The sequence below is a fragment of the Halichoerus grypus genome, unplaced genomic scaffold, assembly GCF_964656455.1.
Source record: "Halichoerus grypus unplaced genomic scaffold, mHalGry1.hap1.1 HAP1_SCAFFOLD_58, whole genome shotgun sequence".
Lineage (NCBI taxonomy): Eukaryota > Metazoa > Chordata > Mammalia > Carnivora > Phocidae > Halichoerus > Halichoerus grypus.
The window spans coordinates 235,001-260,000 of record NW_027555007.1 but is presented as its reverse complement, the minus strand read 5'-3'; the positions used below and the strand labels follow the sequence as shown (position 1 = coordinate 260,000).

Sequence of the window (25,000 nt, the reverse complement as noted above, 5' to 3'; positions counted from 1 at the left end):
GGAAGCTCAGGGAGCCCTTTCAAAAGCGCCTCCGGACCAAAGGTCGGACACCGAGGGCCACACGGGGTCCCACCACCCGAGGCCTCCAGCACAAGGGCGGTCCCGTGGCACCCAAGGACGCCGACCTGGCCCCCACGGCGGGCCCTGGCAACCTCGCGGGGCTCGGGCCCCGAAACACCACCAACACCACCGCAGTCACGCCCGGCCCCCAGAAACGCTCTCCCGCACGCACAACGACGCCACCCCCGCCACCCAGCTGGAAGCCGGACCCGCGCGGGCCCTTCTCTCCTCCTCACCAGGGGACCGAGAGCACTTCGCCTGGGGACGACCACCCCCCGGAAAACCCGTAGCTACGGCCCGGGGAGGGGACGACACCCAAACAAGCGGCGAGGCCGGTTTCGGTCCCGAGAGAGCGGATCGAGGACACAGACGCGCCTTCAGGCATCCGGTCGAGGCAAACGGCAGCGGGAGTGCGTCGGCGGCGCCGGGGAGGAGGAAGCACAGCGGGCTGAGGGCCGGGAGCGCGTGGGGGGAGAACCGGTTCGGGGAAGGGCGCGCCAACGAAGACGCAAGCCGGGCCACCAGGTAAACGTGCACGGGATCCCACCGCCACCAGCACGAGAGCGGTCCCGCGACGCCCAGGACGCCAGCCGGCCTCAGCACCCTTGGCGAGCCTCCCCACGAACCGGGCCCCACACCGCTGCGGCCCAGACCCACGTGAACCCCCGCCGCGGGGCCCCGTCTTGAACCTCCGTCCATCCGGTCCGTCCCGGAAAGTCGCGACCCTGGAGAAGCGCCCCCAGGCGAGAGCGGCCCGACCCGTGCCCGGAACGCCACCCCCAGCGGCGACTCGGGACGGGAGCGGGCGGGCAGACAGCCGCTCGCGCGGCACGGGGAAGCGGGGCGCGCGGGGGGCGCCCCCCGAGCCCCTCGGGAGACAACACCGCGAGGGAGCGGCCGCGCGCGCGCTCGCTCGCACACGCACGCGGGAGCCCCACGCGCCGGACGCCGGCCAGGCCCGGCGGGACCCTCCCCCGACTCGGAGGGGGGAGGCGCAGGCCGCGGTAGGCAAAGAGCGGCGCTCGGCCCCACCGCGGGGCCGGCAAAATCAGACCCCCTCACAGAGAGGAAGAGCTCTGCCCAACACGCAACGGTAGTCACCCCGCGTCGGTGGCCACACTACACGCGCAGAGGAGGGGCGGCGGCTGGGGGGTTCCGGTACCCCAAGGCACCCTCTCGGATCGCTAGAGAAGGCTTTCTCACCGAGGGCGCATCGCCCCCACCCAAATCGTCCCCCCCGCCCGGCCGGGCCCCGCGGAACGGCGTTCCAAAGGCCTTACAAAGCCAAGGGCTCCGGGGGGCGGGCGGTGGGTTCACGCGGCAAGGGGACAGGCAAACAGGGCAATCCTGAGCGCTCGCGGCCGGGACCCCAGAAGGAGACCGCCTCCGCCCTGCCACACACGCCATGCTCACGTCACCGACCACCGGGAGCCTCGCGCCTCGGGCGAGGCAACGACAAACGGAGACAGGCACGGCATGCCGGGCAAAAAGGCAGCAGCCCCTCGGTTGGCCAAGCGCCATGGCGCTGGCTCGGCCCGCCGCAAGCGGCTCACACGCCCCACACCAAAGTCCAATCCCCACCACCAGCACAGCTTGTGGCAGGCGACGACGAGGCGCCCGCGTCCCACGGGGGGGCGGGGTGGGCCTCCCTTACCGACTCCACCACCCGCTCCTCGGACACGCCACCGACAGCGGTGGCCCGAGGGAGGGGGTCGCTGGGAACGGGAAACGACGCTACCGGCTCGGCTTCGGGCACCTGAGACGACCTGGAGCGCTCCAGGGGCACCACGGAGAGCCACGCGCAACGCGCTCAGCACGCCCAAGCGGGTGAGCAGCGCGGCGCCGGGACGGCCCTCCCCGTGGCGGGGAGGGCCGCGCACCACACGAAGCCAGGGGAGGCAAGCGAGAGTGTCTGCTGCGTCAGGGGACCCCGGTCCCGCGAGCGCCGTCAGGCAGAACACGGGAGGGCGGGGTCGGGCCGGAGCCTGCACACCCCCCCACACCCCCCACCTCACCGCCACGGCGGGCAGAGGTGAAGGAGCGAGGGGCCCGCGGGCAGAACGAGAAGAGCGGTCCCATTCGCCATGAACGTCCGTCCCTCGTCTGACGCGGCTTAGGCCCGGCCCGGGAGAGCACGAGAGCACCACATCGATCTGGCAAAACAGAAACCCCGAGAAGGTCCCGAGGAGGGGAGAGGCCGGTGAGGACAGCAACCCGACGGAGCCTGCTTCAGCCTCACCGACACCCCCTCGAAAACCCTAGGGCGGGAACAGCCGGACAACCCCAGAAACGAGAATGCCTGACACGCGGCACGGAGCCTTGCGGGATGGGGGGTTGTCACGACCGCAGCCGGGTGCCTGCAGAGTGAAGTGCGCGGGGTAAAGGACCCACGCGCCCCCTGCCCACACTGCCCTCGGGTGCTGGAGACCGGAGGCGGCACCAACGGCCTGGACCACCTGGAGGCACAGGAGCCGCCGCACAGGCCCACGCGGACGGCTCCAGCCAGCGGCGACAGAGCCGGGCTTGGCATCACGGTCAAGCCCGGAGCCCTGCCACACGCCCAGAGGCCCACCTCTCTTAAGGAGAGGATCACCACAACACAACGTGCCAGCACCTACCTGGCAGCAAAAAGCGCTCATTTCGGGTGAGAAAATAGCTGGCGCCGCCCGGCGGGGCCTAGCCACAGGTCACCGGGATCTCCTGGGACCGTGGCCCGGCCACGGGCCCCCAAGCACTATTCCATCACCCCCGGTTCCCCCCGGAGCCCCCAGGGCCATCTGGTCGACCCCGGGAACGTGGTGGCAGCCGGCAGCGAGTAGGGACTTGGCGGGAGTGGGGAGCGGCCCGGAGAGGTCCGGGTCCGGGTCCGGGTCCGGGTCCGGGTCCGGGTCCGGGTCCGCCTGTCGTCCCCATGTTGGGACTTAGAAATTCTCACCAAGTTCGACGGAGGCCCCTGCGGACGCCCTCCTCCCCGGGCCTCAGGACCGCCCCATGCCGGTCCCTGACTCCCGGCCGGGACTGAGGAAAGGGGGCGATACCGCGGAGGCGTCCCCCCGAAGGCCGGACCTCAACGGGAACCGCAGCCGGGCCCCTGGGGCGCTCGCGGCCCGACCCGACCCGGTCCGGTCCGGTCCCCACCTCCGCAGCGGGCCTCGGAAAACTTAGTGAGAATCTCGGGTCCGATGACCGGGACCCCACGCGTGCCCGCGGCCGGGCCCGTCGCGCCATCCACGGGCTTCCCCGCAAGGCTCAGGCCGGTCCCCAACCGCCCGAGCGTGACACGGAAGGCCCAACGACCGACGGGAGCCAGGGGCCGGATGGCGCCCGGGCGCCGGACGCAGCCTCTCCCATTTCCCCCCGCAACCCCGCGGGCGGAGGGGGGGGGGCACCGGCGGGTGCTGGTCGACCCGTCCAGGCGGCCCCCCAACGCGGCTCTCCGGGAGCGAGGCGGCGGCGCCACCACCACCCTACAAACCTGGAGGCTCAATCTCCCGCGAGCGGAGCGCGCGCCGACGGCCCGGAGACAGCGGGACGATCGCGCTAGCGTCGCCGGCCTCCTGGAACTCCGCCTCGGGAACCGCGGCCAAATACAATCCCTTGCCGACATCGCCGACGCTCCAGCGGGGAGACGCTATATAAAAGCGGACGCCAGGTGGCGCGAGACAACCGGCGCGAACAACAACGAGGCGGATCCGGATCGCGGGCCCGCCAAGGCGCACAGCCGGCCGCCCGGCCGCCCGATCTCGTCCCGGCCCGCTTCGGAGGGGCTGGCGGAGGGCGGAGGGCGGGCGGCCCCCGGGGCGGCGGCCTCGGGAGCTCCCGGCCGGCACAGGCGCGACTCCAGCAGCCCAGGGGAGACTTGGAAAACGCGTCCGGGCCGCTGCCGCCGGAAAGGGGGCCAACTGGCCACGGGACGCGCCCCGGGAGAAGCGGACACGAGCGGAAAATTCCCCGCACGGGCCTCCCACAGTGGCACACCTGCGGCGCCCGGGCTTCCGGGAGGACTTAAGACAAATTTCGGCGGGCAAGGACCGTAAAACCGACACCAGGCGAGTACTCCGACAACCACCACCGATGAACCTTCTACCTTCTATCATTTTAAGGGGAGGAGGAGGTCTCTCTGAAGCACACGAAGAAAGCTCAGGACAGCAAGGGGGGGGGGGGGGATTGACACACACACCGCCCCCAGAAAGCTGCAAACCGAATCCGTCTCTGCACGTACCACGATAACGCCCAAGGACAACAAACGGGGCGGGGGCGGGGGCGGGGGCGGGGGCGGGGGGCGGGGGCGGGCCGGGGGCGGGGGCGGGGGCGGGGGCGGGGGCGGGGGCGGGGGCGGGGGGAGGCGCGGAATGGGGAGGAAGGGAGTTAAAATAGCCGTTCACTCAATAAATCCAGTTCCGGGACATCCGTGCCGTCCAACACTAGTACGCGGCGGGCGGGGGAGGTGCTCTAGAAGAGCTAAATATTGATGATGATGATGATGATGATGAAGAAGAAGAAGAACTGTTCCGTGCTATTAAGGGTAAAAGAAAAACAAGGCGTAGAACTTCCTCTGACCCGTAAAGGAAAAAAAAGAAAAAAAAAAAAGGTTTGGGTTTTGTTTTTTGTTTCTTCGTTTTTTGTTTTTTCTTTTTTCCTTTTTCAACTAAACGCATTTCAGGGCACCTGACTGGCTCCGGTCGGAGGAGGCCCACGCGACTGCGACTCTTGATCTGCAGGGGTCGTGAGTTCCAGCACCACGCTGGATGATCACTCAAAAAGCTTTCAAAAACAAACACACAAACAACCGACACCGAGCAGCATTAACCATCAAAGATAGACACCTGTGACGACTAAGTCGTCAGAGGAAACCACGAACAGCAGTAGCAGAGGATAGGACACTAGAGGGCAACAGAGCCCCATCCATAGGTGCTATGGGCCCTTGAACGCTTTCTGTGTCCACTAGGGACCTCGAAAAAACTTCACTCCCCTATCCAGGGAGGAGAGGGGAGAAGCAACCTCCAGCAAGAATTCCTTCGATTAAAGGTAACTCTTACTACATTAAACTTCACCATTTCGGTGACAGATGTTGGCGGGGATGCGGAGAAAGGGGAACCCTCCTACACTGTTGGTGGGAATGCAAGCTGGTGCAGCCACTCTGGAAAACAGTATGGAGGTTCCTCAAAAAGTTGAAAATAGAGCTACCATATGATCCAGCAATTGCACTACTGGGTATTTACCCCAAAGATACAAAAGTAGGGACCCGAAAGGCTACGTGCACCCCGATGTTTATAGCAGCAATGTCCACAATAGCCAAACTGTGGAAAGAGCCAAGATGTCCATCAACAGATGAATGGATAAAGAAGATGTGGTATATATATGCAATGGAATATTATGCAGCCATCAAAAGGAATAAGATCTTGCCATTTGCAACGACGTGGATGGAACTGGAGGGTATTATGCTGAGCGAAATAAGTCAAAGAGAGAAAGACATGTATCATATGACCTCACTGATATGAGGAATTCTTAATCTCAGGAAACAAACTGAGGGTTGCTGGAGTGGGGGGTGGGGTGGGAGGGATGGGGTGACTGGGTGATGGACACTGGGGAGGGTATGTGTTCTGGTAAGCGCTGTGAATTGTGCAGGACTGTTGAATCTCAGATCTGTACCTCTGAAACAAATAATGCAATATATGTTAAGAAAGAAAAAAAGAAGAAGAAGAATGTAGCAGGAGGGGAAGAATGAAGGGGGGGAAATCGGAGGAGGAGAAGAACCATGAGAGACGATGGACTCTGAAAAACAAACTGGGGGTTCTAGAGGGGAGGGGGTTGGGAGGATGGGTTAGCCTGGTGATGGGTATTGAGGAGGGCACGTTCTGCATGGAGCACTGGGTGTTATGCACAAACAATGAATCATGGAACACTATATCTAAAACTAATGATGTAATGTATGGGGATTAACATAACAATAAAAAAAATTAAAAAAAAAAAAAAAACTTCACCATTTCGGGGCGCCTGGGGGGTGGCTCAGTCGTTAAGCGCCCGCCTTCGGCTCAGGTCACACGAGCCCAGGGTCCCGGGATCGAGCCCCACGTCGGGCTCCCTGCTCCGCGGGAGGCCTGCTTCTCCCTCTCCCACTCCCCCTGCCCGTGTTCTCTCTCTCTCTCTCTCTCTCTCTCTCTCTCTCTCTCTCTCTCGCTGTCTCTCTCTGTCAAATAAATAAATAAAATCTGGAAAAAAAAAAAATAAATAAATAAATAAAATAAACTTCACCATTTCAACATGGACCTTTAATGGTTTCCTTCCCAACCAAGCCTTTCTCCTTGCCTCCTCCTTACCCGCGTGAATCCCTGATCCCACTTCACAACATTCCCCCCGCACCCCCCCTCCCCACACACACACACCAGGCTGAAAACTGTTCTCCGTAAACCATAAATCCTGAGCATTAGGAAAGTACACGAGGAAGCACAGACGAGAGAGAAACCAAGCAAATAATGTGGCTCTGAAGGCTGGACATCGATCGAGTTGAGAGAATGGACCAGACATCACAAACGTGAAAAGAAGGTTTTCCTTTAAAGCTGATCTCTTCCTCAGTTGGCTAAACTACGTTCTTTACTGGTACGGCCTCAACTCAAGAGTGCGACGATCAAAAGGTTTCGCAGTAAACACTTCACGGGTGCATCTAATAAAAAAAAAAAAAAAAGGTCACGGGTGCAGGCTTCACATCGGTTTTTTTTTTTATTTTTTTTTATTGTTATGTTAATCCCCCTACATTACATCATTAGTTTTCGATATAGTGTTCCATGATTCATTGTTTGTGCATAACACCCAGTGCTCCATGCAGAACGTGCCCTCCTCAATACCCATCACCAGGCTAACCCATCCTCCCAACCCCCTCCCCTCTAGAACCCTCAGTTTGTTTTTCAGAGTCCATTGTCTCTCATGGTCACATCGGTTTTTCAAGTACACGTACTTCAGGGCACCTGGCTGGCTCGGTCGGAGGAGGCCCACGTGACCGCGACTCTTGATCTGCGGGGGTCGTGAGTTCCAGCACCGCACTGGATGGGTGTACAGATTACATAAACAAGCAGACAGGCAAAAGGAATTAGAATCGCTGTGGTGATTTCGAAGAAAACAAAACAAAACTCAGGAAATAAAGTCGTCGTCTCCCCCCCTCCCCCCCCACCCCCGGCCAGCCCCGTTTAATGCTTATGTATACAGGCGATAGAGACCCTGTGATGTTGGCAGACAAAAGAGACACGTCGACGGATGGAACGGAACAGATACCCAAACAGATAGGCCCAAGCCCGACAGAAGTTTGACAAATGCGCAAAGGCCATTCGAAGGAGGAAAGATGGCCCACCTCCCCACGAAATCACAGGACAGGCATCAGACATCCACAGACCCCACACGCAGGCAAGCAGGCAGACAAAGAAACAAGAAAGCTGGGGCGCCTGGCTGGCTCAATCCGTGAACCGTCTGCCTGCCTTCGGCTCAGGCCCCGAGCTCAGGGTCCCGGGATCCAGCCCCACGTCGGGCTCCCTGCTCCACGGAGAGTCTGCTTTCCTCTCTCTCTCTCTCTCCCTCTCTCTCTCTCTCTCTCTCTCTCTCTCTCTCTCTCTCTCTCCCCCTCCCTCCCTCCCCCCACCCCTTCTCTCAAATAAATACAAGTCTTTTAAAAAGAATAATTAAAAACAAAAAAAGGAAGAAAAGAACGTCACTCACTCCCCTTCTGGCATAGGGAGGACATCTTCCGGGGGGATGGGTGGGGGATGCTTCTGGGGAGAAAAGGGGGAGATTCAGTGAGTCAGCGCACCCTCCTTGCACCTGTGGTGGGGTGGTGGTTTGTGTGTTTCCTTGCTTGCTGCTGCTGCTAGTTTTTACAAGTGTCTATAGTTCAAAACAGTATGCTGGTTTCCTTTATATCTAAGTCTTATCTCGGGTTTGGGTTTTGATGGGAGGAGGGAGGGCCACCTTTTCTTCTGACATGGGGAGAAGGAGAAGAGGGATGCAGGCCTGTGCATATTCTTTTCCGTCGTGGGGTGAGCAGAGGACTCGGATTCAGCTCTTGCCGGATGGGATCTAATTTCTGTGTAAACAATCAGGCAAAATATCAGGCGAACAGAGGGCGAGCAAAGGTTAGCAGAACATGGACAAGATTGGCTATGGGTGCTGGAGTTTCCAAAGCAAGGATTTCATCAGAGGCACGTGAATGTCAAAGATTTCCAGGGACCGTGTTTATGGATGACTTGGGGTGTAGGTCATTTCAAAGTTACGGTGCTACCACCCGGTTACTTGAGCATACTGTCTCCAGCTCACGGCTGCAGATGCGATATGGGGCTCCTCCAGGGATGGAATTGTGCCAGAGAAAGGGAGACAGCAGCCTGTAATGGAGCCTAAGGTGTGTGTAAGAGAGTGACTCTCTAAAGTGCCTTGAGGCAGAAGGAGACCAGCTAGCTTTGTCTTTGCTAGGTATTTGTGGCAATGGGGTGGGTGTGGGTGGTGGGTGTTGTTTGTTTATTTTCTGGATTCAGAGAAAGAACTCTTCAAGTGGAAGTATTTGCACAAGGGGTCTGGCAGGATGGGAGGGTGCAGGGGTCAGTCCATTTAACAAGATAACAGGAGAATCAGGCCTTTTATTTTTTATTTTTTTATTGTTATGTTAATCCCCATACATTACATCATTAGTTTTCGATATAGTGTTCCATGATTCATTGTTTGTGCATAACACCCAGTGCTCCATGCAGAACGTGCCCTCCTCAATACCCATCACCAGGCTAACCCATCCTCCCACCCCCCTCCCCTCTAGAACCCTCAGTTTGTTTTTCAGAGTCCATCGTCTCTCATGGTTCTTCTCCCCCTCTGATTTCCCCCCCTTCATTCTTCCCCTCCTGCTACATTCTTCTTCTTTTTTTCTTTCTTAACATATATTGCATTATTTGTTTCAGAGGTCCAGATCTGAGATTCAACAGTCTTGCACAATTCACAGCGCTCACCATAGCACATACCCTCCCCAGTGTCCATCACCCAGTCACCCCATCCCTCCCACCCCACCCCCCACTCCAGCAACCCTCAGTTTGTTTCCTGAGATTAAGAATTCCTCATATCAGTGAGGTCATAGGATACATGTCTTTCTCTGTTTGACTTATTTCGCTCAGCATAATACCCTCCAGTTCCATCCACGTCGTTGCAAATGGCAAGATCTCATTCCTTTTGATGGCTGCATAATATTCCATTGTATATATATACCACATCTTCTTTATCCATTCATCTGTTGATGGACATCTTGGCTCTTTCCACAGTTTGGCTATTGTGGACATGGCTGCTATAAACATCGGGGTGCACGTAGCCTTTCGGGTCCCTACTTTTGTATCTTTGGGGTAAATACCCAGTAGTGCAATTGCTGGATCATATGGTAGCTCTGTTTTCAACTTTTTGAGGAACCTCCATACTGTTTTCCAGAGTGGCTGCACCAGCTTGCATTCCCACCAACAGTGTAGGAGGGTTCCCCTTTCTCCACATCCCCGCCAACATCTGTCATTTCCTGACTTGTTAATTTTAGCCATTCTGACTGGTGTGAGGTGGTATCTCATTGAGGTTTTGATTTGGATTTCCCTGATGCCGAGCGATATTGAACACTTTTTCATGTGTCTGTTGGCCATTTGGATGTCTTCTTTGAAAAAATGTCTGTTCATGTCTTCTGCCCATTTAGAATCAGGCCTTTTAAGAACTAGGCAAAGAGAGGAGTTTAGCTTTGGTCATCACAGCACCTGGCACCTCAGCAGAAACAACAGAAGGTTCCCAGAATGAATTGAGTTGCAGGAGTCAGCGTGAGCAGACCCCACCACCCTCAGCCCTTAGCCCTCAGCGCCCCCCCACACACACACACACACAGGCACACACACCCGGGCAGGCAGCGGCTATAGTCCACGCCGAGCTCCAGATGTGGGTCCCGCCCCCCCCACCCCCACAGGGCTCCCCTGCCCACTTCTCAGCCAGAGATGTATATGGGAGGGTGGTCCCAGAACAAATCTCCCCTCATCCACAGAAACCTTGCCAACACTTTGACCACTTTGCCTGAGCTACCAACTCATCTGTACCCGTGCGTGATTTTTTTCCCTATGGGCCAGGGGCCTAGTTGCCAACTTAGGATGGACAGCCCCCCCCCCCCCCCACTGTTCCAATTCGACCAGAGAACTTCAGTTGGGGGGGGAGGATGGGGTGGGGCTGGGGCGGCTGATGGGACGTTCAGGGTGATCCATTCTAATGGGCCTCATTCAATCGCTTCATTCAAATGCAGAAAGCTTTCTGTTAAAGTCAGAGCCTGGAGCTTCCCTCCATTCAATGGCTTTCCTCAACTCCCCCTAACCCTTAGGCTGCAGCTTGCAAATTTCGGAGAGAGATAAGGAAGGGAGGGAGGGAGGGAGGGAGGGAGGGAGGAAGGAAAGGGAGGGAGGGAGGAGGGGAAGGGGAAAGAGGGTGTCTGAAGAGCTCACCTCATCTGGGGGCAAAAAGAGTCCCCTCCTTTTCCTAACCCAGGAAACTCCAGTAAACCCTTTGGGAATCATGAATGTGGGGGATGATGTCTTACTATAATGCCTTCCAGGGGTGGGTGTGCAGGTAGGAGGGTGTGGCATGGTGTGGCTGGCTGAGTCTGAGGAGGACCTTGAACACATGATGGTGGTATCTTAGCGGTCAGAGGCCAAACACAAGCATGGAGTGATAAGGGCTAAGGGCTAAGGGCTAAGGGAGGCCTGACAGGGACTGTTCTAACTCATCCACCGAGTTATGGGCCCAGCAAGCACACTCCTCTAAAGCAACATTAACAGTTTATTGATTGTTGGGGCGCCTGGGTGGCTCAGTCGTTAAGCATGTGCCTTCGGCTCAGGTCATGATCCCAGGGTCCTGGGATCGGGCCTCGCATCTGGCTCCCTGCTCCACGGGAAGCCCGCTTCTCCCTCTCCCACTCCCCCTGCTTGTGTTCCCTCTCTCGCTGTGTCTCTCTGTGTCAAATAAATAAATACAATCTTAAAAAAAAAAAAAAGTTTATTGATTATCCATCGACCTGTCCTCCCTCTCCCAACTGCTTCCCAAGGGAAATCCTCGGTCTCATTCCACATAGTCACTGGCTGTTTTCGCACACCACCTTCCTGTCCAGTAAGAGGAGGAAGGAAGATGGACAAACAGGAACCAGCCCCACAGATGGCACCTCTGCACAGAGGGGTGAATGTGAGTCTCATTGGGCCAATTGTGACTCTGAGCCGTGATCCCAGGGTTGTTTAAAATATGGAACAGAAGGGGAGCACCTGGGTGGCTCAGTCAGAACAGCACATGACTCTTGATCTCAGTCAGGGTCCTGAGTTCAAGCCCTACACTGGGACCACAGATGATGAAAAATGAATGAATGAATGAATGAATGAATGAATGAATTTTTAAAAATAAAGTATGTAATGTTTATCTCTTTAAAAAAAAAAAAATGGAATGGAGGGGCGCCTGGGTGGCTGCCGGTTTAGCATCTGCCTTCAGCTCAGGTCATGATCTCAGGGTACTGGGATCGAGCCCCACCCCTCTGGGGCTCCCTGCTCAATGGGGAGTCTTCTCCCTCTCCCTCTGCCCCTCCACCCACCCATGCGCACAAGCTCTCTGTCTCTCTCTCTCTCTCTCTCTCTCTCTCTGTTTCTCTCTCTGTCTCTCTGTGTGTGTCTCTCTCTCTGTCTCTCTGTCTCTCTCTCTCTCTCTCTCTCTCTCTGAAATAAATAAATAAAAACAAACAATCAAACTTCAAAAAGGAAAAGGGCAGGGACATTTATGATTATTCATGGCGAAAGATGGAGCACGTATATTCAGGAAACATATGTACCGTAGATTCCCATGTTTACTTCGGGGTGGAGACCTGACATGTGAATGAGGCAAAACTGAGTCCCTGATGTCAGGAGGTTATCTGAGGACAAGGAGAAGAGGCTGTGGGCATGCTCTGAGAGCTGGTACAACCTGGATGGGGTCTTAGGCTCCTTTTCTCAGGTAAGGAATCAGGACCTTGCTTGTTCATAGGCTGCAGCCATTATCAGTTGACCTTGAGTCCAGACTTCTGCAGAGACAGCCAGTATTTGGTAGCAGGGCCTGAAAAGACACAATAGCTGATTAGGGGGAAACAGTTCCCTGAAAAACAAGCTTTAAGCTTTCTGCTAGCATCAACCTCATTAACCTTATGGGGCACGGTTTCAATCCCCCCCCCCCCCCCCCCCCACCACCACCACCCACCACCAAGTTATGGTCATTCCTCAGTCTTAGGGAATTGGGATGATGATGGCTGTGGCTATTCTTCCATCTCCTCAGGGGAGGTAGGTTTTGGGCAAACAACAGTTTCTGTAAATCTTAGCTGTAACATGGCTATGTTCAGGGCTAAACAGAAGTTTTCAACCTACAGGTTAAAAGGGAATAAAAATAACAGGGAGTCAGACATGCTACATTTTTCCCTGTTAAAATTTCCCCTTGTCCATCCTGCATTCCATTTCTATGAAACATGGGCAGAGGTCTGCCTTCTTTATTTAACTGCTTCAAGCTGAATTAAGGTGCAGTGGAGGCTTTGGAATGGAAGGATCTGAGACAGTGCAGGTCGCAACTTTTGGTCCCTTGTGCTAAGGGAGGGGGTCTCAGAGATAGTTCCTTATCTGAGAACTTGGTTATTTTTCTACATGGTTTGGTACTACATGACACCATTGATTTTATCCCCAAGTGTAGTCTAAGGAATAGTAACAGTAGAGTCAAACCCAATTCTCTCATTCTCTCTCAAATTGATCTGATATCGGTGGGTATCCAAGAATACAGATCAGTAAATTAGTCTGAGCCCCTCCCCTGGGGGGGGGGGGAGGTAGTGGTGGTGAAGGGCTTCTGGTAGCCAAGTAGCTTAGTGTTTGATTTTATTTACATGGGTTCTTTTTTCTTTCTTTTTTTTTCTTTTAAGATTTCTATTAAGTAATCTCTACACCCAATGTGGGGCTCGAACTCACAACCCCGAGATCTAGAGTCGCATGTTCTACCAGCTGAGCCAGCCAGGTGCCCCTATTTATATGGGTTCTTATTTTCCAAAGAGGAGTTAATACAGGTGCAGCAAGGTGGAATTAAGGATCATAGACTCTGCCTCATTCAGCAAGTGATCTCGTAGTTAATAAGAGGCATTTCTATGGAAACAAAAGGAAAACACTGGTTCATGGTTGGAACTAAGGGATACACCTGGCGTCTAAGTCCAGAGTGCTGCCAGTGAGAAGGTCTCTAGATGTCAGGCTTGAAGCATCCTCCAATAGAGTGGGAGTGGGCAGGGGCAATCTGACGGATTTTTCCGGTGTATAGTTCAAATGTCTCATTTTGAGTGACTCATAGAGCAACAGGCACAAAGATTGTCTATATATGAGTTATTGTGGTCATTTCCCTGAAATTTATTTCAAGTTGTCCAGCTTTCATTTGCCAGACTTCAGGAAAAAGGACAGTTTTAGTTCTTAATGATTGTAAGATAAGAGAATGGGAGAATGTTGGAAACCTTAGTTTGAAGAGTCACAGTCAGATACTCAAGGAAACCAGAAGGATCCAGGATCCAGTCCAGTTTTATAGGCAAACAACAAACGTTCAAAGATAATTACTCTAACACTCACAAAAGTGTGTCATTGAAATATAATCTTTCTCTCTAAAGTCACCTTCATTCCTGTCAAAGATAGCCAAATGAAGATTAATTTGTTTGTAAAACAAGTCCAGTTTTAACAAACTTGGCCCAATCATCTACGTAGGGACAGCAAGAATAGCAGTTGACCATATATGGGGTCTTTTTTCTCTTTTCTTTTTCCTTTCCTTCTTTTAAATCTGCTTTGATGGAGCTTTTTATAAGGAATTTTAGATTGATCCTTTAACTGCCTTTTTAAAGCCGAGAACCAAGCCAAATATTTGCCATCAGATTCGCCTGCAAGACTTGTAGATTTGGGTGAATTCCTCTCTTCTTTGAGGCCCTCCAAATTTCCTGAAGTTCCGGCATCTGCCAGGAGGTGGCACTCTTCACTCACCTGGTAAGGTTGAGGGGACCTCTGTAAGCAAGGTTATCAGGCCAACATTTCCAAGGGGCTTTATTGGCTCCATAAAGTCAATCTGACTTTCTTAAAGCAGTCTCATTATATCTGAGTCTACGCATGTGTCTCTTCGAGATGACATTCCAGGGGCACCTGGCTGGCTCAGTCGGTAGAGAGCACGACTCTTGATCTCAGGGTTGTGAGTTCGAGCCCCACGTTCAGTGTAGAGATTATTTAAAAAATAAAATCTCAGAGGAGCGCCTGGGTGGCTCAGTTGTCAAGCGTCCGTCTGCCTTCGGCTCAGGTCATGATCCCAGGGTCCTAGGATCGAGCCCCGCATCAGGCTCCCTGCTCCGCAGAAAGCCTGCTTCTCCCTCTCCCACTCCCCCTGCTTCTGTTCCCTCTCTCGCTGTGTCTCTCTCTGTCAAATACATAAATAAAATCTAAAACAAATAAACAAAAACTTTATGGGCACCTGGGTTGGCTCAGTCGGTTAGGCAGCTGCCTTTGGTCCAGGTCATGATCCCCAGGGTCCTGGGATTTTGAGCCCTGTGTCAGCAGGGAAACTGCTTCTCCCTCTCCCTCTGCCCCTCCCCGTGCTGGTGCTCTCTTGCTCGCTCTCTCTCTCTCTCGCTCTCTCTCTCTCAAATAAATAAATTCTTAAAAAAAAAAAATATTTGGGAATTTCATATAATTTTTGGAACAGTTGCAGCATTTACGCACATAATGTAATCTAAGAAGGCTTATCACTATTTGTTTGACAGTGCTTCCCATGTAACTTAACATACCAAATAGACTAGATTAATTAGTCAAGAGACTCTATTTAGGATTTGATTTTCTCAGCATCTGTTGAAAATGAATGAAGGAAGGAATGAACAGCCGGCCAGCCAGCCAGCCAGCCAGCCAGCCGGCCAAACCAACCGACCGACCGACCGACCGACCGACCGACCGACCAACCAAGAAACATCTCAGAAGGTTTCAAGGCACGTGCCTACATAGGGTCACAGATCATTACAAAACTTAAAACTTTATTATCTGTTTCACCAAGGTGCCCACAGGAGATTCTACAGAAGGTTATACAGTTAGCAAAATTGAGCTCCTTTAATATTGAGAAGTTTTCGTTTTCTTACATAATTAAAGACCTGATAAAAATGAATATAGAAACCTTGTTTTCCTGGGCAGGTGAAGAAAATTTTTTCTTCTTTTTTAAAATTCCTTCCTTCCTTCCTTCCTTCCTTCCTTCCTTCCTTCCTTCCTTCCTTCCTTCCTTCCCTCCCTCCCTCCCTCCCTCTCTCTCTCTCTCTCTCTCTCTCTCTCTCCCTTTCTTTCAGATTTTATCAATTTATTTGACATGGAGGGTGGTGGGGGCAGGGAGCAAGCACAAGCAGCACCAGGAGAGGGGCAGAGGGAGAAGCAGACTCCCCGCTGAGCAGGGAGCCCGATGTAGGTCTCTGGGGCTCGATCCCAGGACCCTGGGATCACAACCGACCAAAGCCGCTTAACCGACTGCGCCACCCGGGTTCCCCTTGTCTACAATTTCTTATCAAAAGTACACTAACAGGGGCGCCTGGGTGGCTCAGTCGTTAAGCGTCTGCCTTTGGCTCAGGTCATGATCCCAGGGTCTTGGGATCGAGCCCTGCATCGGGCTCCCTGCTCAGCGGGAAGCCTGCTTCTCCCTCTGCCACTCCCCCTGCTTGTGTTCCCTCTCTCGCTGTGTCTCTCTCTGTCAAATAAATAAATACAATCTTAAAAAAGAAAAAAAAAGAGTACACTAACAATCCAAGAAAACCTTGTCATTTTAACATAGAAAACCCAAATCTCAATCTTATACCAGTGTGCTTTTCAAACTGCCTTCTCCCAATCTTAGTCAGTCCTGACCATGCATAAAATTCCTTTTCAAAAATTCTCCTTCACAAACCCCTTCCACAATTTCCTTTTTCATTCAGACTCGGTCTTAAAGTTTTCTTTCTTTAGATATCCAGTCCCATTTCAGTACAGCATTACTTTCTTTTCCCTCAACAAAAAAATGTTTTCTCATTTCTTGTACCTCTTTTACACGTCTCCTACCTTCTCACACACGGAGTTGTTTTTGTTATCATTTTGTAGCAGTCCCAATTCCATGTGGCAGAATTTTAATTCTTAGAAATCTCAGTCTCTGGTGAAACGTTAGTAGTAACCAGTGGCGCACTCTCTATTACACCAGAATTCTTTAGATTGGCAAACGTATGAATATATTTCATAAATTTTATTTTTATTTATTTTTTTAAGATTTTATTTATTTGACAGAGAGAGACACAGCGAGAGAGGGAACACAAGCAGGGGAAGGGACAGAGGGAGAAGAAGGTTCCCCAATGAACAGGGAGCCCGATGTGGGGCTCGATTCCAGGACCCTGGGATCATGACCTGAGCCGAAGGCAGACGCTGAACGACTGAGCCACCCAGGCACCCAAAAGTGGTTTGTTTGTTTGTTTTTATAAAGGTGATGGAGAGGTATATTTTGATAACCACAAAGACAGGCTCACTGTTGTGACGGGAGCGTGGCACATTCCACTGCCCACCCAACGGCTTGTAACGCAGGGAGAACCGAATCCAAGTGCTTTTATGACAGAAAGAGAGAGAGAGAGAGAGAGAGAGAGAGAGAGAGAGAGAGAGAGAGAGAGAGAAGGAAAGAAAGAAAGAGAGAGAGAAAGAAAGAAAGAAAGAAAGAAAGAAAAGAAAAGAAAAGAAAAGAAAAGAGAAGAAAAGAAAAGAGAAAAGAAAAGAAAAAAGCAAAGCAAAGCAAAGCTGATTATTTGTATTATGTGTGACACTGATAACTCCAAAACCACGTCTTTTTAAAATAAACCAACAGGGGCGCCTGGGTGGCTCAGTTGGTTAAGCGACTGCCTTCGGCTCAGGTCATAATCCTGGAGTCCCGGGATCGAGTCCCGCATCGGGCTCCCTGCTCAGTGGGGGGTCTGCTTCTCCCTCTGATCCTCTTCCCTCTCATGCTCTCTGTCTCTCATTCTCTCTCTCTCAAATAAATAATAAAATCTTAAAAATAAATAAATAAATAAAATAAAATAAAATAAATCAACAACCTTGAAATTGGCTTTAACGCCAAAGAAGTTGCACCTGCGTCCACTAAAAAGTCAATCGATTGTTTCCCCCCTATCAGGCTCCTGTGGGGAAAGTCTGAAGCGGGCGGTCTAAGACCAGGGGAGCCCTCGGGCCCCTTCCTGCTAGTTTGGGAGGTGCTCCAATTTAAACCTCCTAAGGAGGTGGCCCAAGGGCTTGGGGTGTTTTTTGCTCCTTGATAAGGGGGTGGGGGGGAGGAGGAGGAGGAGAAGGGGGAGCCCATGGCACTGAGGGGGGGGCGGGGAGGGGGGAAAGGGCGGCTGAGACGGCGGCAGGGGAGTAGAGCGCTCCAGGCACACACACCAGTGGTGCAGAAACGGGGCAGGGGAGGCGGCAAGGGGGCCATTGGCAAGGCCCAGGGCAGATTTACATTTACAGTTTGGGACGAACCTTTTCTTTTTTTCCTTTTCCGCCTCCGCCTCCGCCCCCGCCCCTTTCTTCATCTCGTTCTGCTAAATAGGCTTTGTCTGTGGTGGCTTTTCAGCCCTCCGGAAGCCAGTGGGTTGGGCATCGGTTCTGGTGCCTGTACTTGGGGAGGAGGAGGAGTGGGTTTCAGATTTCCAGCATCGGCCTGTCTTCCTCCTCTTCTTCATTATTTTGACTGTTGGGAAGTGGGAGTCAGGTCAGGTGTGTTAAATTTTTGTCTATCTCTGGACCGTCCCTCGGGTCCCTTCCCTTGAGGCATCTTTATTGTGGAGTGACATAAGAGTCTGAATGTAGGGAATTTCATCCCAGAGCATGTGAGCTTGAAAAACTTCTGGGTTTATTCTTTTTTTTTTTTTTTTTTTTTTTAATTTTTTTATTGTTATGTTAATCCCCATACGTTACATCATTAGTTTTCGATATAGTGTTCCATGATTCATTGTTTGTGCATAACACCCAGTGCTCCATGCAGAACGTGCCCTCCTCAATACCCATCACCAGGCTAACCCATCCACCCACCCCCCTCCCCTCTAGAACCCTCAGTTTGTTTTTCAGAGTCCATCGTCTCTCATGGTTCGTCTCCCCCTCCGATTTCCCCCCCTTCATTCTTCCCCTCCTGCTACATTCTTCTTCTTTTTTTCTTTCTTAACATCCATTGCATTATTTGTTTCAGAGGTCCAGATCTGAGATTCAACAGTCTTGCACAATTCACAGCGCTTACCAGAACACATACCCTCCCCAGTGTCCATCACCCAGTCACCCCATCCCTCCCACCCCACCCCCCACTCCAGCAACTCTGGGTTTATTCTTATCTGAGTTTTACCATGCCCGATTTTTACAAGCACCTGCCTCTAAACTCTTTAAATAGGGGCACCTGTGTGGCTCAGGCGGTTAAGTGTCTGCCTTGCGTTCACGTCATGATCCTGGGGTCCTGGGATGGAGCCCCACATCCGGCTCCCTGCTCCGCGGGGAGTCTGCTTCTCCCTCTCCCAATGCCCCCCACCCCACCCCCAGCTCCTGTGCTCTCTCACTCGCTTTCTTTCAAAGAAATAAATAGAATCTTTAATAAAAATAAAACTCGGGGCACCTGGATGGCTCAGTGGTTATGTGTCTGCCTTTGGCTCAGGTCATGATCCCAGGGTCCTGGGATCGAGCCCCCGCATCGGGCTCCCTGCTCAATGGGAAGCCTGCTTCTCCCTCTCCCACTCCGCCTGCTGGTGTTTCCTCTCTCGCTGTGTCTCTATCTGTCAAATACATAAATAAAATCTTAAAAAAAATGAATTAAATAAAATAATAAAAATAAAACTCATTAAATAGAGCTCCTTTACAAATGGATGTTAGCAATAGCAGCCGGAGGTAGAGGAAATTCCTCACATGTGTAACACATACGGACACACAGACACAAACAAGATGCAAACAAATTTTAGCCTTTGTTTCAGTCTTATTTGTGGAGAGGACATGAATGGAGAGGACATGAAAGACCCAATGTTCAAATCTCCCCCTTTTATTAAAACAAATCCAACTGCGAGGCAGCATTACCGAGTACAGATCCCATCCATCAGTTGTTTTCCATTTCCAATGGAAACAGGGTCGGTTTTGTGCAAAGATACCAAAAGCTGCAGCAACAAACCAACCAAATGAAGACCAGAGCATCTCCCTGAGTGTTGGTTCCTCCCCAAAAGTCGGGACTTCACTGAGGGAACCAAAGAGCTTCCTAGTTTCTGATCACCTGGTCTCATAGCAGGCTTTCTCTAATTGTGTACACAATTCAGACATGTCAAAATAACCCCACTTGGGCCATCTGAGACTCGTGTTATCGTGAAATGTTTCCCATGCAAGTAAGCACTTGCAAGTATAGGCTCCCTGTGCATTGTACATGTAGCCTGCAGGTGTTTCTTGTGAGGGTGGGCAGTTGTTTCCTCAACATTTGGTGCAGGGTTATACAGGGTTTTGGTTTGTTTTGTTGGTTTGGTTTTCTGCACACGTGTGTGTGTGTGTGTGTGTGTGTGTGTGTGTGTGTGTGTGTGTGTGTGTGTTTTGGGGCGCACACAGACACACAGACACACACGAAACCTGTTTGTTCTCTCCCTAGGCTACAAAAAGCTCAGGGGCGCCTGGCTGGCTCTCTACCAGCAGCACGCTGCTGACTCTTGATCTCAAGAGTCCTGAGTTCCAGCCCCACGTTGGGCGTAGAGACTCCTTCCACAACAGCAAAAAATAATACCGAAAAGCTCGAAAAACGCCTGGGCCCCGGGCAGGATGTCTATGCCAACCAGACCTCCATGAAAAACACTTTGTACGGCGACAGAAGGACAGAGGCAGCATCCTACCCCCAACCCCACAGCCTGCCTCCTTTCCGGCCAAATGGCCAGCATCTGGGAACGGCTTTGAAACATTCTCAGTCAATGACTTGGGCCTGCCTGTTGGGAAGAGCGCTATGCTGTTCATTTCCCTCCTGGGTGAGCCTAGGAGGGTGAAGCGGCGGTAGCTCTCAGTGGGGGAGGGGGCGCCACGCGATCCAAGACACAGGACCAGTGTGGGAGCATGAGATCTGTATGGCCCCGAGGGGTACAGGGTAGCCTGTGAATCCTTTTCCAAAGAAAAGCGGCAACATGAGACCGTGCAACACACCTTTCCACACCATCTGCTGATGATGCTACTAGGACTTCTGTCCTCAGAGATGACACTATTTTACCACCGCCTAAAGTTTTGTTCTGTTCTTTTATTTTTTTTGTTATGTTAATCCCCATACATTCCATCATTCGTTTTGGATGTAGTGTTCCATGATTCATTGTTTGTGCATAACACCCAGTGCTCCATGCAGAACGTGCCCTCCTCAATACCCATCACCAGGCTAACCCATGCTCCCACCCCCCTCCCCTCTAGAACCCTCAGTTTGTTTTTCAGAGTCCATCGTCTCTCATGGTTCGTCTCCCCCTCCGATTCCCCCCCGTTCATTCTCCCCCTCCTGCTATCTTCTTTTTTTTTTTTTTCTTAACATCTATTGCATTATTTGTTTCAGAGGTCCAGATCTGAGATTCAACAGTCTTGCACAATTCACAGCGCTTACCAGAGCACATACCCTCCCCCGTGTCTATCACCCAGTCACCCCATCCCTCCCACCCCACCCCCCACTCCAGCAACCCTCAGTTTGTTTCCTGAGATTAAGAATTCCTCATATCGGTGAGGTCATAGGATACATGTCTTTCTCTGTTCGACATACTTCGCTCAGCATAATACCCTCCAGTTCCATCCACGTCGTTGCACATGGCAAGATCTCATTCCTTTCGATGGCTGCATAATATTCCATTGTATATATATACCACATCTTCTTTATCCATTCATCTGTCGATGGACATCTTGGCTCTTTCCACAGTTTGGCTATTGTGGACATGGCTGCTGTAAACATCGGGGTGCACATACCCCTTCGGATCCCTACATTTGTATCTTTAGGGTAAATACCCAGTAGCCACGGCCTAAAGTTTTAAGAGAAGGGGTCGGGGGACTCGGTAGCACGGGAAAATCATTCCGTCGTCCCACTCATCTTAATGGCTCCTCGTGGGAAACGAGGACGCCATACCAAGGAGCAGAGCACCGATCCATGGAAACACATGGGTGAGCCCCAAAAACATGACACTAAGTAAAAGGAACCCGACAGCCAGGGTGACATAATGCCTCGGGGTTCCACGGGTATGAAAAAGCCAGCCGAGGGCGCCTAGGTGGCTCAGTCGTTAAGCGTCCGCCTTCGGCTCAGGTCATGATCCCGGGGTCCTGGGATCGAGCCCCGCATCGGGCTCCCTGCTCCGCGGGAAGCCTGCTTCTCCCTCTCCCACTCCCCCTGCTTGTGTCCCCTCTCTCGCTGTGTCTCTCTCTGTCAAATAAATAAATAAAATTAAAAAAAAAAAAAAAACCACCCAAGAAGAAGAACAACAACAACAACAACAACAACAACAACAACAACAACAACAAAAGAAAAAGCCAGCCGAAATAGCCCCATCCTAAAGGGAGGGAGCGAGCAAGCAGATCGGAGGCTGTTGGGGGAGAACAGTGAAGAGAGCCAGGGTGAGGGTGAGGGTGAGGGTGAGCGTGACGGTGGGTGGGGGCGAGGCGCGGACAGGAAGGGGGGAGGGGTAGTAGAGGTGTTTATTTCTTTTGGCGGTGATGGAAATGTTCTGGAAATTGCAGTGAGGGTTGTGCAGCTTTGTGAGCCACCTTAAAAAAAAAAAAGAAGGCCACCAAATGGCACACGTTTAAGAGTATGCGAAATATGGCATGCGAATTGTATCTCCACTTCGAAAATCTGTGACGAAACAATGTAATGGACATAGGGAAGGAGGGAGGGAAGGAGGGAGGGAGGGAGGGATGGACGGGACCCTCACCCTGGCTCTCTTCACCGTTCGATCCATCGATCCATCGACCGATCGATCCATCCATCCATCCATCCATCCATCCATCCATCTATGCATGCCATGCATGCAGTCTGTCGGTTCATGTAGACATCAAAGGGGGGGAGGAGGGGAAGGGGGGAAGGGGGGAAGGGGGGAAGGGGGAGGGGGGAGGGGAAGGGGGAGGAGGGCGTGCATGATACTGGGCATGGTTTTTATTCTGAGTGCTTTTATTTGTTCCCCAAACTAATCACCTCTGTGGAGATAAACAAAAGATCACCCACACGAGAACGGGAATCCTTTCTTGAGGGCAAGAGAGTCTGCGGTCGGCCACCACCGCCTGGGTCTGGCAGAGACGCCAAGCAAACGCAGGCCAGGCGGAGGAGTGGAAAAGCTTTCTGGTGACAAAAGGGGAAGGTCCGATGAGAGGTTGTTGGGGGTGGGGGAGCAGGACAGGAGCTGACTAGAAGAGGAGTGTCCTAGGTCATTTCAGGGAAAGAGAAACTTGATTTCCGTCCGTGGGTCCATCGATCTCATTCTCTGGATCTAGCTCTATGGAGAATCTCAAGGTTTTAAGTTTGTTGAATTGATGATGTCGAAGGCGCTTAGGGAAGAACAGAGGTTCCCATCTCCGAAATGATCCTCAAAAATCATTGAGGATCATTTCCATCCTACTTCCATCCGCCTCTGGACTGCCTCCCGAAACCCACGCTCTAGCCACACCCCGCCTCCCACCCTTCCCCCCTCGCCCCGCCTCGCCCCGCCTCGCCCCGCCTCGCCGCTGGGCCTTTCTCCAGCTTCTTCCCCGCCCGCCCCATTCTCCCCCCCCCCCCCCCAACCTCGCAGCACCCATCCCGATTCCTCCCAAACCCTCCCCACCAGTGGCTGGACCTCTCTGGTCGACCTCTTTTGGGCACTAGAAAAGCCACGAGCGGTCGGGCGGGCGGCACCCGAAAAACGGCAGTGCAGTGAATCAGTGAGTCTGGGTGTGACGAATAGGGGGTCGCAGGGTGCCTGGGACGCAGCGCCTGCCTTTCTGGTGCACGGCCTGGTCCCGATCCACCTGGGAGAGTAGCGCTTCCCGCCTCAGGGCGCGCCGTTAGCCAAAGAGGGGCCTCTGGGGATCTTTCTCCTACCGCCCCTAGGGTGGGGACATCTGCACACGGCTAGGGGACGTGCTCCTCACGCACGCGCCTTCCGACCCACCCAGGCTGCACCGGTTCCGGCTCCGGACAAGGGCGCTCTTGGAAATGCGTGAGGCACCCTGGCGCCCGCAGCCCAACGACCCGGGACACGGGACGGTGAGAACGGCCCCCGATCGGATGTAGAAATGTCCGCAAAGCGAAACCCGCCGTTCCTGCGTCATCTTCGTCTAACCGGACACCGTCGGTGCGTGGAGAAACTTTGAGCGTTTTGCCACCAGCGCTCCAAAACGTTTGCTTTTTCTCTAGACGGGGGTCCGGGATGTGGTAGGATTTGTCTAGAAATAGAAACAAAGGACGAGGCCGTTCATGTGTGGGACCCAGACGAACACATTCGAGGGCAAGACCAGGCGCGGCCAAGAGGACTAGACGGGTGGACGACTAGACACGGTCAAGGTGGAAAGCGGGGGGGGGGGGGGGGGGCGACTGGGTGGCTCGGTCGGTCGTTAAGCATCTGCCTTCGGCTCAGGTCATGATCCCAGGGTCCCAGGGTCCCAGGGTCCTGAAATCGAGCCCCTCATCGGGCTCCCTGCTCGGCGGGAAGCCCGCTTCTCCCTCTCCCACTCCCCGTGCTTGCGTTCCCTCTCTCGCTGTGTCTCCGTCAAATAAAATCTAGAAAACAAAAACAAAACGAAACAAAAAAAGGTGGAAAGCGGGCCGGGTGGGTGGGTGGGTGGGTGGGTGGGTCGGTCGGACGGACGGGTCGGGACGACACAAAGGGGATCGATCACTCACGGGTGCGAGAACCAACGGGCCACGGCACGGGAAGGACTGCCGGTCGACCCGGGGCCCCAGACACAATGCAGGCGGCGGGCCAAAGTCCCGCCGGTCGGCCAGGGTCCCGGAACTCTCGGCACCCGCCAGACCCAAGACCAAAGTCCTGCTAGCCGCGCCGGAGGGGGAAGGGAGTGCTGGTCGCCCCACGCCCCGCGGCACCCTCGGCGCACGCAGGGAGCCCGAACCCGAAGTCCGAGGCTCAGGGCCCCCGCCGTCGACCGGAGCGCTGGTCGACCCGGGCTCCCCAGGCACAGGCTAAGTCCCGCCCGCCACGGGGCCGACCGGAGCGCTGGTCGACCCGGGCTCCCCATCCCGAGGCCCGAGGCCCCCAGGCCCCCAGGCTCCAGGCCCCCGGTCCCCGGTCCCCGGCCCCCGGTCCCCGGCCCCCGGCCCCAGGCCCCGCCGTCAACCGGGGTGCTGGTCGACCCAGGCTCCCCCAGGCAGAGGGTTAAGTCTCACCCGCCGCGGGGCCGACCGGAGCGCTGGTCGACCCGGGCTCCCCATCCCAAAGCCCAAGGCCCCCCGCTATCGACCGGGGTGCTGGTCGACCCGAGCTCCCCAGGCACAGGCCAAGTCCTGCCCGCCGCGGGACCAACCGGAGCACTGGTCGACCCGGGCTCCTTAGCCCGAGGCCCCGCCGTCGACCGGGCTGCTGGTCAACACGGGCTCCCCAGGCGCAGGCTAAGTCCCGCCCGGAGCGCTGGTCGACCCGAGCTCCCCATCCCAAGGCCCGAGGCCCCGGGCACCAAGGCCCCGGGCCCCAGGCCCCAGGCCCCGGGCCCCCGCCGTCGACCGGGGTGCTGGTCGACCCGGGCTCCCCAGGCGCAGGCTAAGTCCCGCCCGGAACGCTGGTCGACCCGAGCTCCCCATCCCAAGGCCCGAGGCCCCGGGCACCAAGGCCCCGGGCCCCAGGCCCCAGGCCCCAGGCCCCGGGCCCCGGGTCCCCGCCGTCGACCGGGGTGCTGGTCGACCCGGGCTCCCCAGGCGCAGGCTAAGTCCC

General features: G+C 54.1%; 1 protein-coding gene across 1 annotated transcript in view; it reads right to left on the bottom strand.

The window, feature by feature from the left end:
* LOC144380673 (uncharacterized) overlaps positions 1-4,345 on the bottom strand; it is a 22,845-nt gene extending 18,500 nt beyond the window's left edge. Inside the window, exon 1 of the mRNA XM_078065527.1 lies at positions 3,536-4,345. Within this exon, the coding sequence (XP_077921653.1) occupies positions 3,536-4,157 (622 nt within the window). The 5' untranslated portion in view covers positions 4,158-4,345. The remainder of the gene's footprint in view (positions 1-3,535) is intronic.
* Between the last annotated feature and the right edge of the window lie 20,655 nt (positions 4,346-25,000).